The 12,957-nt window shown below is 44.5% G+C and overlaps 1 protein-coding gene across 1 annotated transcript; it reads left to right on the plus strand.

Moving 5' to 3' along the window:
• Positions 1-8,069: 8,069 nt before the first annotated feature.
• RHEBL1 (RHEB like 1) lies at positions 8,070-11,221 on the plus strand. Its single transcript, XM_007937856.2, has 8 exons — positions 8,070-8,121; positions 8,712-8,783; positions 9,271-9,338; positions 9,811-9,893; positions 9,983-10,039; positions 10,232-10,279; positions 10,901-10,982; positions 11,132-11,221. Exons 1-8 carry the CDS (start codon positions 8,070-8,072, stop codon positions 11,219-11,221), a joined length of 552 nt encoding a protein of 183 aa, XP_007936047.1.
• Positions 11,222-12,957: the final 1,736 nt, after the last annotated feature.

The following is a 12,957-nucleotide window of genomic DNA, read 5'->3' on the forward strand; positions in this document are numbered from 1 at the left end:
TTTCTCCCATGGAATGGCTGGTGGGTTTGAACCACCAAGCTTTCAATTAAAAGATGAGTGCTTAACCACTGTGCCACTAGCGCTTCTCTAATTACATATACTTACTTAAAAGTACGTGTCCTATTAAAGAATAGATTGATTTTGTCATTTTGCTGTTTTTCATTCTTACATTTCAAGAATAATTTTATTCAAGCTTATTCAAGCTCTTTATATCTATTTTCAATATCAGTATCTTTACTGAGGCATTTGTTTGTGTATTCATTTGGAGACACTCAGTAGGCTCTGGAGTCAGGTTGGCTATAATCTTTACAGAAGCCTCTTGTGAGGCCTGGACTTTCTGTGGTGCCATAGGGTGGGTTCAAACAGACAACCTTTGGGCTACCTGCTGAGTGCAGACACTGATAAGTGTCTTTATGATCACTGTGGCCTCACTTGGAATTTAAACGTGATGAGGAGGTGAAATTAACTTGAGACCACGAAGTGATAAGCATGAGGAAAAGGTCAAGAGAGTTGTAGATACTAGACCTGACATTATAGAGACTCATGCCACTTACCTCCAGCTTTGTTATGTGAGAAATAAATCTCTATTTGTTTAAATGACTCTTACTTGGTTTTTCTGTTATTATAGCCAAAAAATTCTTTACATTCATGTGACTATAGCAACAGACTGAAAACAGTTTGCTCTCCATATTCCCAGGCTCTACAATATCCATGGATTCAACCAACTGTAGATGGAAAATTTTCGAGGGAAAAAAAAAATAAAAAAAAGCAGTGAAGTGGTAAAGCAATCCCTCAAAGGCTAGGAGGAAGCCTGTAAAGTGCTATTTGCATAGCATTCACATTATATTAGTTATTATAAGTAATCTAGAGATGATTTAAAGTATACTGTAGGATGTGTGTAGGCTATATGCAAACACTGTGGCCATTTAATGTAAGTGACTTGAGCATCCACGGATTTTGGTATCTGCCAGGGTCCTGGAACCAATCCCCCATGGATACTGAGGGATGACTGTATTAGAAATTTCCGATTAATGTAGATGGGGTCCTCAGCATCAAGTCAACATCAACAGATGTTGTATATGGCCTCACTGTCTGCCATGAAAGTGCCTTGGAAGAAAGGCCTGGAAATTTACTTCTGAAATTCAAAACCCTGTGAAACACAGTACTACCCTGACAACTATGGGGTCACCATGAGTCAGAATTGACTTGATGACAACTAGTAGTACTATCATTCAGCTCTAAGGCACAAATATCTTCTCAGACTTTCTAGGATCTCATAAAAACAGAAGAGTACCACACCCAAAATTACTGTCTAGCCCATTAATATACTGTTGTTGTTGTTTCATTGCAGTTATTACTTTTTTTGGTAACCTGTATATTATTTGGGAGCTCTGGTGGCGTAGTGCCTAAGGCATTTGGCTGCTAACCAGAAGGCTGGAGGTTCAAACCCACTAGCCACTCCTTGGAAGGAAAACTGGGCAATCTACTTCCGTAGAGATATCGCCTCAGAAACCCAAGGAGGGGTCGCTATGAGTCGGAACCAACTTGATGGCAGTGGGTTTTTATATATTATTAATTTGTAGATTACTGGTCTTCTGTCAAAAGAATACTTATTCCTTGAAAGCAAAGACTTTGTCTTTGTTGCTCATTGTTCTATTCCCAGAACCCAGAAAAGTGGCTGGGACATGGTGCTTGTTCAATAAATATTTGTGATGAGTGAAAGACCAGTCCCAACTATCAAACTTAGGGCTATTATGACTATTAAATGAGATAATGTGTGAAATACACCTCACACAGTGCCTGGCACATAGTAGAACTCGACAAATGTAAATATTTTCCTTCCTCTCTTTCCCTACCTCACCTCCTGGATCCAATTCTTGAGCAAGTCAGTGTGGTGGTTATGTTTGTGTGTCAACTTGGCTGGGCCTGGTTGAGTGGCTGGGCAGCTGGTGGTAGTTATTCCCCATGATGAGACTGGCAGTCAACTCCATGGTGGGATCTACCACAAGCAGCTGAGTAACTGCCTTTGGGTATGTGGTCTGCTTCCCGTATATAAGCAGCAGCTCTGGGAACGGTCTCTAGCCTATGGCACGCTTGGACCCTGCATGTAGCTGTGTTGTTGTTGTTCAGCAGCCTGCTATGCTCTGCCAACCTGGGGACTTACAGTGGACTTGAATTAATGGCCTGCCATGTGGTTTGGTAACATCAGGACTGTGCCTTTTTACTTGTCAACCTTGGGCTTGGCAGCCTCAGCAGCCAGCAGCTGTCTGAGTGAAGAAAAGCCTCTAGCTTCAGTGGGCCAGGAGCTGGAGGCAGAGCTGAAACCCAAGGCTGAGGGGCTTTCACCCAGCCCTTAGAGCCTGTCACTTTGAACTTGGACTTAAAGCCTCCAAACTGTAAGAGAATAAACTCCTGTTTGTTAAGGCCATCCCATTTGTGGTATATTCCTGTCAAAGTGGCACTAGGTAACCAGAATAGTCAGTTTCAAAATATATTCTGAATCTCTATTTCATTTCATCTCCACTACAACTCTAGTCAAGCCACCAGCATATCTCATTTGTACTACAATTAACAGTATCCTAGCTGATATCCCTAATTCTCCCCTTGTTCCTGTCCCCCTCAACCTCTAATGAATTCTCCATAGCCAGGGAGACCTTTCAGAAACATATCAGATTATATCATGCCCCTACTCCAACAGCTTCAACAGCTTCCTCCCATTGCCATCGAGTAGATTCCAACTCATAGTAACCTTACAGGCCAGAGTAGAACTGCCCCATAGGGTTTCCAATGCTGTAATCTTTATGGGAGCAGTCTGTCCCATCTTTATCCTGTGGAATTCAAATCACTGACCTTTTGGTTAGCAGCCAAACAAGTGCTTAACCACTGCATTAGCAGGGCTCCTCAACAGCTCCCTAGGTACTCAGAATCAACCCAAACTCTTTTGTGTGACCTGGCCTCTGTCTTCCTCTCACTTCATCTGCTTTAGGCTCCCTGGCCTTTCCCTCTCTATTCCTAGAATTTACCAAATTTATTTCCACCTCAGGGCCTTAGCTTTGGTAGATTCTCTTGGACTCTTCTATTAGTTGGCTTCTTATGGTCATTCAAATATCAGTTTAAATGGGACTTCCTCTGAGAGGAACAACGCAATGCAACGCACTGCCCTCGAGTCAGATCTGACTCATAGCGACCCCTCCTTGGGTTTCCGAGGCAGTATCACTATGGAAGTAGATAGTAGATTGCTCAACATTCCTTCCAAGGAGTGGCTGGTAGGTTTGAACTGCCAGCCTTCTGGTTAGCAGTCAAATGCCTTAGGCACTATGCCACCAGAGCTCCAGTAGCACTAATCTAAAGTGGTCATTTCTTATCACCTCTTTTATAGCATTGATTGTTGTAGTTGTGAAGTGCCTTCAAGTCAGTTCTGACTCTTAATGACCCCTCACAAAACAGAATGAAACATTGTCCAGTCCTACTCCATCCTCACAATCGTTGCTATGTTTCAGCACATTGTTATAACCACTGTGTTAATTCATCTTGCTGAGGGTTATCCTCTTTTTCACTAACCCTCTATTTTACCAAGCATGATGCCCTTCTCAAGGGACTAGTCTGTTCTGATAACATGTCCAAACTACGTAAGACAAAGTCCCACCATCCTCACTTCTAATGAGCATTCTGGCTGTACTTCTTCCAAGACAGATTTGTTTGTTCTTCTGGCAGTCTGTGGTATATTCAATATTCTTCACCAACACCATAATTCAAAGGCATCAATTCTTCTTTGGTATTCCTTATTCACTGTCCAGCTTTTGCATGCATAGGAGATGATTGAAAATATCATGGCCTGGGTCAGATGCAATCTTCTCAAAGTCCTCAAAGTGACATCTTTGCTTTTGAATACTTTAAAAAGGTCTTTTGCGATAGCTTTGCCCAATGTAATAAATCATTTGATTTCTTGACTGCTCCTTCCATGGGTGTTGATTGTGGATCCAAGTAAAATGAAATCCTTCAGAACTTCAACTTCATAACAAATTATGGATAACATTTTAAAGAATGGGAATTCCAGAACATTTAATTGTGCTCATGAAGGAACTGTACATAGAATAAGAGGCAGTTGTTCAAACAGAACAAAGGGATACTGCATGGTTTAAAATCAGGAAAGGTTTGTGTCAGAGTTATATCTTTTTATCATATGTATTCAATCTGTATGCTGAGCAAACAGAGAAGCTGACTATATGAAGAACATTAGTGTGGTGTAGTAAATTACATGGTATGGCTTTTCTAGCCATAGTCTTCATAACTCCCACTGGATTATTGGGTGGAACCATTCAATTTTAAAACTCCTGATTGTTAAAGTCATCCACCTGGGGTATTTCTGTTGGAGCAGCATGAAGTAATCTTCTAGGAAAGTTTGCTCTCTCTCAGATGTGTAGAACTCTGATGTTGGGATTGGTTGTTTTTGCCACTCTTCCAGGCTCAAATTGAGCCCTCCTAGAGGCAGAAGGATTCTGACTGCCAGCTGAGAGAGAGAGACGCCTGGCTGAGAGAGAGAGATGCCCAGCTGAGAGATGGTGGCAGTGGAACCAAGAGGCATGAGACAGAGTGGCAGGCTTACCTGGCCCAAAGAGGCAGAGGCCAGGCCAAGAGGCCAAGGGCCAGAGAGGTGTGTCTAAGGGCACAGCAGAGGGGAGACTGTCCTGACTGAAGAACTGTATCTTGAGCACGTTCCTGAATTTGAATTGTAGCTGTTGCTTCCCTAATAAACCTCATAATCTGTGAGTTCTGTGTGGCCACTGCAGTGACTTATCAAACCCAGCAAAGAGGTGGTGGGTGCTGTGGGAGGGATGGTTGGTGTCAAGTTTGGTAAGAGGGCTGGAGGTGGCAGCCTCCTAAGAACAGGCCTTGGGCTGCTGATGGTGATTCTGCCTTCCTCTTATGAAGTTAGAGGACATCAGAAGATGCTGCCTCCTTGCCCCTTTCTCAATTAGAATTGGAAGAAGACTCATTAACAACCTGAAACTTGCTCCTGAATGAAGAATAGCTAAAGCAAATGGAAGAAATGATGAAGTATAAAAGCTGAACGGGAGATTTCAAAGGGTGGGTTGAAAAGACAAAGTCAAGTATTATAATGAAATGTGCAAAGACCTGGGGTTAGAAAACCAAAATGGAAGAAAATGCTTGGCATTTCTCAAGCTGAAAGAACTGAAGAAAAAATTCAAACTTTGAGTTGCAGTATTGAAGAACTCTATGGGGAAAATATTGAATGATGCAGGAAGCATCAAAAGAAGATGGAAGGATAACATACTACACAAAAATATTGTTCCACATGCTACTTTGGTGACTAGTGACTGGGGTCCTAAAAGCTTGCAAGTAGCCATCTAGATGTGACAATTGGTCTCTCCTCATCTGGAGCAGAGCAGAATGAAGAAAAACAAAGAAGCAAAGGAACCATTAATTCAAGGGAGTAGTGGACCATGCAATCCTCAGCCTATATTTCCATGAGAACAGAAGAACTAGATGGTGCCCAGCTACCACTGGCAACCACTCAGAAAGGAAATCAGTGTGGGAAATCCTGGACAGAGTGGGAGAAAAATGTGGAACAAAACTCAAAATCATAAAGACCAGGCTTATTGGTCTAATAGAGACTGGTGAAACCCCTGAAACTCTAGCCGCTAGTTGCCCTTCAGGCCTGGAATTGAACTTAATCCCAAGGCTTCCAACCAAACAATAGACAAGCATATAGGGTGAACATTTACACCAGGTAGGTACACTCCTTAGAACAATCAATTATGGGAGATCAGAAGGGCAGAATTTGCATAGGGATATAGCTCAGGGGGCAGGAATGCATAGGAAAGAAGGACACAGGAAAAAGGTAACTATAGGGAGGAAGTATGAAGACAGCTGTTATATTATGCAGATTGCAATCAATTCATAAAACAAAATGTGTATGAACTACTGTATGGAAAATGAATTTGCTTTGTAAACTTTCACCCAAATCACAATAATAATAAAAAAGAAGAAGAAGAAGATGGAAGGAACATACAGAGTCACTGTGCCAAAAAGAACTGGTCAACATTTAACCATTTCAGGAGGTAGCATTTGATCAAGAACTTCAGCTGCACTGAAGGCATTGGCGAAAAGGAAAAAGGCTCCAGGAATTGATAGAATACCCATGGAGATGTTTCAACAAATGGATGCAACACTGGAATGTTCACTCACAAATTTGGAAGAAAACTACGTGGCCAGCTCACTGGAAGAGATCCATATTTGTACCCATTCCAAAGAAACTTGATAAAACAGAATGCAGAGACTATTGAACAATATCATTAATATCACACACAAGTAAAATTTTGCTGAAAATAATTTTTAAAATAGTTGCAGCAGTACATAGACAGGGAACTGCCAGAAGTGCAAGCTGGATTCAGAAGAGGATGTGGAGTTAGGGCTATCACTGCTGATGTCTGATGGATCTTGGCTGAAAACACAAAGATTACCAGAGAGATGTTTAGGTGTGTTTTATTGACTATGCAAAGGCCTTTAAGTATGTGGATCATAACAAATTATGGATAACATTTTAAAACATGAGAATTCCAGAACACTTCATTGTGCTTATGCAGAACCTGTACATAAACCAAGAGGCAGTCATTCGAACAGAACAAGGGGATATTGCATGGTTTAAAATCAGGGAAGGAAGGTGTGGGTCAGGGTTGTATCCTTTCACCATACTTATTTAATCTGTATGTTTAGCAAATAATCTGGGAAACTGGATTACAGAAAGAATGTGGCATCAGATTGGGGAAAGACTGATTAACAACCTGCCATATGCAGATGACACAACCTTGCTTGCTGAAAGCAAAGAGTGAAGCCCCTACTGAGTAAGATCAAAGATTACAGCCTTTAGTAGGGATTACACCTCAACACAAGGAAAACAAAAATCCTCACAACTGGACCAATAAGCAACATCATGATAAACAGAGAAAATATTGACGTTGTCGAGGACAGCAATGAATACTATCTGATTTCCTTGTTTATATATTTTCCTTCCTCCACTAGGTTTTAGGGAGCTCTGGTATCATAGTGGCTAAGGCACTTGACTGCTAACCAGAAGTCTGGCGGTTCAAACCCACCAGCCACTCCTCGGAAGAAAGATGGGGCAATCTACTTCCGTAGTGTTACTGCCTCGGAAACCCAAGGAGGGGTCGCTATGAGTCGGGTCCAACTTGATGGCACATAACAACAACAACTAGGTTTTAAGCTTCTTGACAACAGAAACATCTTCTGTCTTGTTCATCACTTTGTCCTCAAAACCTGAAGGAGTGCCTGGAACATCAAATAGAGCTAAATAAATATTTGTTGAATAAATGTATTGATGATTAAGACGATGATGGTAATGATACCATAGACGACTTGGTCACAAATTCTGATAACTTCCCCAAGAACAAGAATTGCTGTTCAGAAGTTAGATCCTGGAAGATTGGGGAAACCTGACAACAAAAAGACTGGGGCTGAAAGCTAGGGGAACAGGAAGGAATACATTGAAATTTTGGCCTTTTTTCCCCCTATACAAAGACCCTAGTGGCCTTGTAAAAGGGAGGCCCGAAACTCCAGCCCAGGCATAGCGAGCACTTCCCATCCACCGCTCTTCGTAGGTACTTTGGTAGTTGAAATTGCGCAAATATCTCTAGGACCCCGGGTTCCTTTCTGTTTCTTTATGAATGAACCGGCTCCAGTGTGCGCACGCGCACCTACCGCTTCTCCCGCTCCACGTGAGACCCACCCTTCCCTCCTGCGGGAGACCCCGCCCTTATTCTTTCTAATGGACCAATGGCGAGCGACCTGGGGGGCGGAGCTCGAAGCAGCGCGGCAGTGTAGTTCCCTCGGCGCCCGGCTCCCTCGCGTTAGTCGTGCTGTGTTGTGATCACGTGGCCGGCTCCGGGCGCGGCGCTTGTTTTGGTTTCTCTATTGCTTGGCCCTGGGAGCTTCTGGGTTAGCAATTTTCATATACGCTTGCAGCGCCCGCCTACATCCTGAGCTCCTCCTCTTTGGGGTTTCTCGGCCCCTCGGGGCCGGCTCCTGCCATGCCGCTGGTCCGCTACAGGAAGGTGGTCATCCTCGGATACCGCTCTGTAGGTGAGTCTCCGCCTTGATGAGAGAGAGCACAGACGCATCGCGGTTTTGTGGCCAGAGGGGGCGCCCTACCCAAGGAGGAATGGTGGCATCGTACGAACAGTAGTTTAGAGCAAGCATTGAAAGGGTGGAGAAGGAAAAGCTGGATGGGGTGGGATGGTGGCCGCTGCAGGGACTGGGGACATGCAAGGGTTAATGTGGGTTTGGCTGCAGGAACAGTAGAGTGGTTCCCTCCATTACGTTGGGGGTGGGAGTGGGGTCTGGATTTGGTGCACCGGGCGCGGTCTTGTAGGGCTGGTGGTCGCAGGTGCCTTGGGGCGGGGCCGACTAAACCCTAGGGAATGCTGGATCTCCTGGGGGAGAGAAAGCGACAGGAAAGGCTTCCTGCGGCGCTGCTGATTGTTTCGTTTGGAAAGTACCGAGACCCTGGACCAAAAGAGGGTGGGAGTAGGCTAGGGGAAGGTATTCGTGAGGTACTCGCAGGCTGGGGTGCTAATTTGGGGTCCCATATTAGTTCAGAGCCACAGATTGAAAGGACAGAGGATGTGAATTTGAATGGGAGATTTGGATACAATTACTACTGCTCTCCACAGGGAAGACATCTTTGGCACATCAATTTGTGGAAGGCGAGTTCTTGGAAGGCTATGATCCTACAGTGGAGAATAGTGAGTAAACTTCTCCCTTAGTGTGACAGCAATGTGAGGTCCACCTAACTGGATAATTTGAAATTTCTCGGTGCCAAGGGGCTGATTTAATTAGACATTAAGTCCTTTGCAAACATCCCTATTCTATAAGTGGAGCTAGAGTTTGGATCTTGAAAGATGCTGTGTCTAGGATGGTTTGCTGTTGTTATGTGCCGTCAAGTCGGACCTGATTCATAGCGACCCCTCCTTGGATTTCTGAGGCAGTATCACTACGGAAGTAGATTGCCCAACCTTCCTTTCCTTGGGAGGAGTGGCTGGTGGGTTTGAACCGCCAGCCTTCTGGTTAGCAGTCAAGTGCCTTAGGCACTACACTACCAGAGCTCCCAGGATGGTTTAGTTGTAGACATTATCTTATCAGTTTCTTGTGCATTGTCTACAGGGTTAAGAATGTATTGGGGCACATATTGCTAGTCCTACAAGGTGCCTCATGGTCAATTTTTCTTTTCAGCTTACAGCAAGATAGTGACTCTTGGCAAAGATGAGTTTCACCTACACCTGGTGGACACAGCAGGGCAGGTACCAGTTGGGGTAGTGCCAAATGTGGCAGTTCAGCCTTGGGAAGTGTCTTGTAGTCTCTGTGGCTTATTTGTAAACCCCCTGCAAAAAAAAAAAAAAAAACACCTCACTGCCATCGAGTTGGATCAAACTCATAGCGACCCCCTCCTTGGGTTTCCAAGGCAATATCACTACGGAAGTAGATTGCCCAACCTTTCTTCCAAGGAGTGACTACTGGGTTTGAACCACCAGCCTTCTGGTTAGCAGTCAAATACCTTAAGCACTATGCCACCAGAACTTCTTTTATTTGTACAGTAGTATTAAAAGTAAAGCAGTTTAGTAGCTGGCCATGTGCAGGGCTCCTTGGAGTTATGTATAAATATTTGTTGAACAGAAATCACTGGTGTAGGGAAGGTACCTGGGGTGGAGCCCCACCAGCCTTTGCCATCTGAATGGTGTAGATCTAGGTATGGATGTTTCTATTTCTTGTCAGGATGAGTACAGCATTCTGCCCTATTCATTCATCATTGGGGTCCATGGTTATGTGCTTGTGTATTCTGTCACCTCTCAGCATAGGTAAGTGACCAAAGTTGTGAGTAGGGGATGTGGGAGGACATGTGGGCTGTCCCAGAATTAAGGTTACAGTTCCATGTTTGTGTTTGAAGCTTCCAAGTCATTGAGAGTCTGTACCAAAAGCTACATGAAGGCCATGGGAAAACCCGGTAAGTGATCCTGGGGGATAGTGACATCTTGTGGACAGGAGGGCGTGGAGGAGAGCAGAGGGGAGAATTGGTCCAAGTTAGGAGAACACAGGTACTGCATGGGCTGATGGGGAGTTTTCAGCCTGAGGTGAGGGAGGTTGGCATCCATGGGGAATGAAAGGGGATCTTATAGTGTCTGCTGTTTCCTCACAGGCTGCCAGTGGTGCTAGTTGGGAACAAGGCGGATCTCTCACCAGCCAGGTATGTGAATCTCTACTCCTTGGGGTAAGGGAAAGTGAGTTGGGCTAGGAAGCACCCAGGCCCTATTTTTGCTTCTGCCATAAATTTTGGCAAATCATTTCATCTCTCTTCATTTCTAACTTGAGGGTAAAGATGAGATAATCCTTCTATCTCAGAAGGCATACTTTCAGATAGTGTACCAAGGAAAGGTAATGGTCTTGAGTGAATGAGGTGTGAGGAATAGGAAAGAAGTGGGAAGAAAGCATTAGCCCTGATTCACCACCAAAAAGACCATAGCCATCACTGCTTGGAAAAGGAGAAAGAAGAGGTTGATATTGGTTCTCAGCTCCCCAGATATAGAGAAGTCAACATAAAAAGATTTCTCAGTTGATTTGTATATATACGTTGTCACTCCCAGGGAGCCAGCTTCACTCCAGGAGTCCCTAGCTCCCCTCATTCAGCCAGCATCCCACAAGCCTCAGTCCTACATTCACTCCTCACTTCGTTTACTTGTACTTCTTTCTCAATCCTCCTCCTAAACCTTGGGAAAGTGTAGTGGGTCAAAAGAGGTCTAAATTCTAATTTTGCAAAGAATGTGGCGACATTGCTATCTCCTATCTTCCTGTCCAAATTTGCTTCCAGAGAGGTCCAAGCAGTTGAAGGGAAGAAGCTGGCAGAGTCCTGGGGTGCGACATTTATGGAGTCATCGGCTCGAGAAAATCAGGTACTTGAGCTGGACATTAGGTAGGTAGAGGGAGTAGTAGTGTTTTCCTCATGGCACTGCTTAGTGGTAGGGATGGTGGGTAAGGAGTTTTCACCTCAGAGCTGCATATGAACTGACTGACTTTTGCCTTGAATTCCTACCCCTTGCAGCTGACTCAAGGCATCTTCACCAAAGTCATCCAGGAGATTGCCCGTGTAGAGAACTCCTACAGCCAAGAGCGTCACTGCCGTCTCATGTGAGCCTTTCGGCATTGGGTAACTGCTTTGTTCCTGCTCCTGGCATTTGCCAGGCTCTAGTGGGGCATACCCTCAGGACTTCACGGGTATGGTTGCCAGCTGTGCTCCCAGCCCTCTGGGCACACAGTCTGGTACCCTCATGTTTGCACACTTCTCCCAGGTTCCAGCGGCCTGGGTGTCAATGTTTACAAAGGGACACGAATGTCTCATGGGCACTGGCCTCTAGCCCTGTCTTTTGGCTAATGAGTTCTGTTATAGCCTGCAGCATTTGGACCTGAGTCCTGGGCATTGTTTATCCAGCACCCAACCTCCTGTGTAGGTGTTAGATATTGGCTAGGTAAAGGGACCTTGGGACTCCTGAAGTGGTTGGTTCCCTCTGGTGACAATGTACATATGCAAATAAACTGAGAAATCTTTTGTTGTTGACTTCTTTGTGTCTGGGGAGAGCTCAGAACCAATATCATTCTTTACTTTCTCCTTTTCCAGGCAGTGATCTTTTTGGTGAATCAGGGCTAATGCTTTCCTCCCACTTCGTTCCTATTCCTTACACTTCATTCAGGACCATTACCCTAACACTTACTACTTGCCTTTTCTACCTTTTTATTCTGTTGGCTTCTCCCTACACAGGTATACTTATCACTTGGCTGCCACTCCCATCCATGGTTATAGGTAGATGATATACTTAGTTCCTCTGGTTCTCAAAATTCCCTTAACTACAGAAACACCGCCCTCTAGTGGTCAGCTGCCACATGCTGTGACCTAGCTTCTGTCCTGGGGTAGGTATTTGCTGGAACTTAGGAGAGTAGAGAAGCCCCTCATTCCTAATAATGGAAAAATTAAGGAGTGTGGAGGCAAGCACTAAAGTGTTGTGAAGATTTAGGCTCCCAAAGAGAGTTGAGTCGAGGAGTGAAGTAAGAATTAATGCCCCTAGTATATGATTGGGCAATCTACTTCCGTAGAGATACCACCTCAGAAACTCAAGGAGGGGTTGCTGTGAGGTGGATCTGACTCAACAGCAGTGAGTTTGGTTTTTTGAGTATATGTCAGTCTCTTTCTCCACCTGCAAATCCCCAGGGTTTTTCATTAAAATGGATGTTATTTGCTCTTTTTATATCTTTGGTGATCTTTTCATACCTTTGGAGTTGTGCCACTTTTTTTTAGTAGTCAAAGGCTATTGTTTCTGCTTTTTCTTACTGACCTGCCCTCTCAGTTAATTGGGATAATGTTTCAGCTTGGAAGGTTGGTCCCATCTGCCTCTACTTTTCCAATCCCTATCACCACCACCCCAAGCCCTACAGCCTAAACTGGCCTAATATTTCTTCCAATGACGTAAGAATTACCTGAATGATACTTTCTCAAGGGGGTCATAGACTTCTCTTGCCTACTGAAGGAAACTGAGTCCCTGTGGCACTCTGTCAATGCCTTTAGTTGGGATGGATGGACATACCTAGGTGTGCTTTTAGTTGTAACTTTATCAGTGCCTACCTCCAGGCTGTTCAAGTTTACGGTTAGGGGGGATGGTTTGTTGTGCTGATTTTCAAAAGTCCTGCCAGTGGCCTTTGTTTCTGTGATCCAGAGTCTCAAAAGAAACAAGTGCTGCTGGAAGAAGCATATTCCAAAGAGCAATCTCAGTGGCATAGGACTCTCTTTAGGGCTGCCTCCACCCTGGTCTATATTCAGTTTAGATCCTTTTGCACATCTGACCAGGGACACTCACTCATTACAGGGGCCTGCCCTGT

Source organism: Orycteropus afer, unplaced genomic scaffold, assembly GCF_000298275.1.
Source record: "Orycteropus afer afer isolate SDZICR_OR568_19922 unplaced genomic scaffold, OryAfe1.0 scaffold00045, whole genome shotgun sequence".
Taxonomy (NCBI): domain Eukaryota; kingdom Metazoa; phylum Chordata; class Mammalia; order Tubulidentata; family Orycteropodidae; genus Orycteropus; species Orycteropus afer.

Excerpts from the sequence above, each read along its gene's own strand:
- RHEBL1 (XM_007937856.2), top strand. The coding sequence starts at position 8,070 with ATGCCGCTGGTCCGCTACAGGAAGGTGGTCATCCTCGGATACCGCTCT. Across the intron at positions 9,894-9,982 it reads TCTGTCACCTCTCAGCATAG|CTTCCAAGTCATTGAGAGTC; the intron begins GTAAGTGACCAA and ends TTGTGTTTGAAG. Across the intron at positions 10,983-11,131 it reads CATCGGCTCGAGAAAATCAG|CTGACTCAAGGCATCTTCAC; the intron begins GTACTTGAGCTG and ends TACCCCTTGCAG.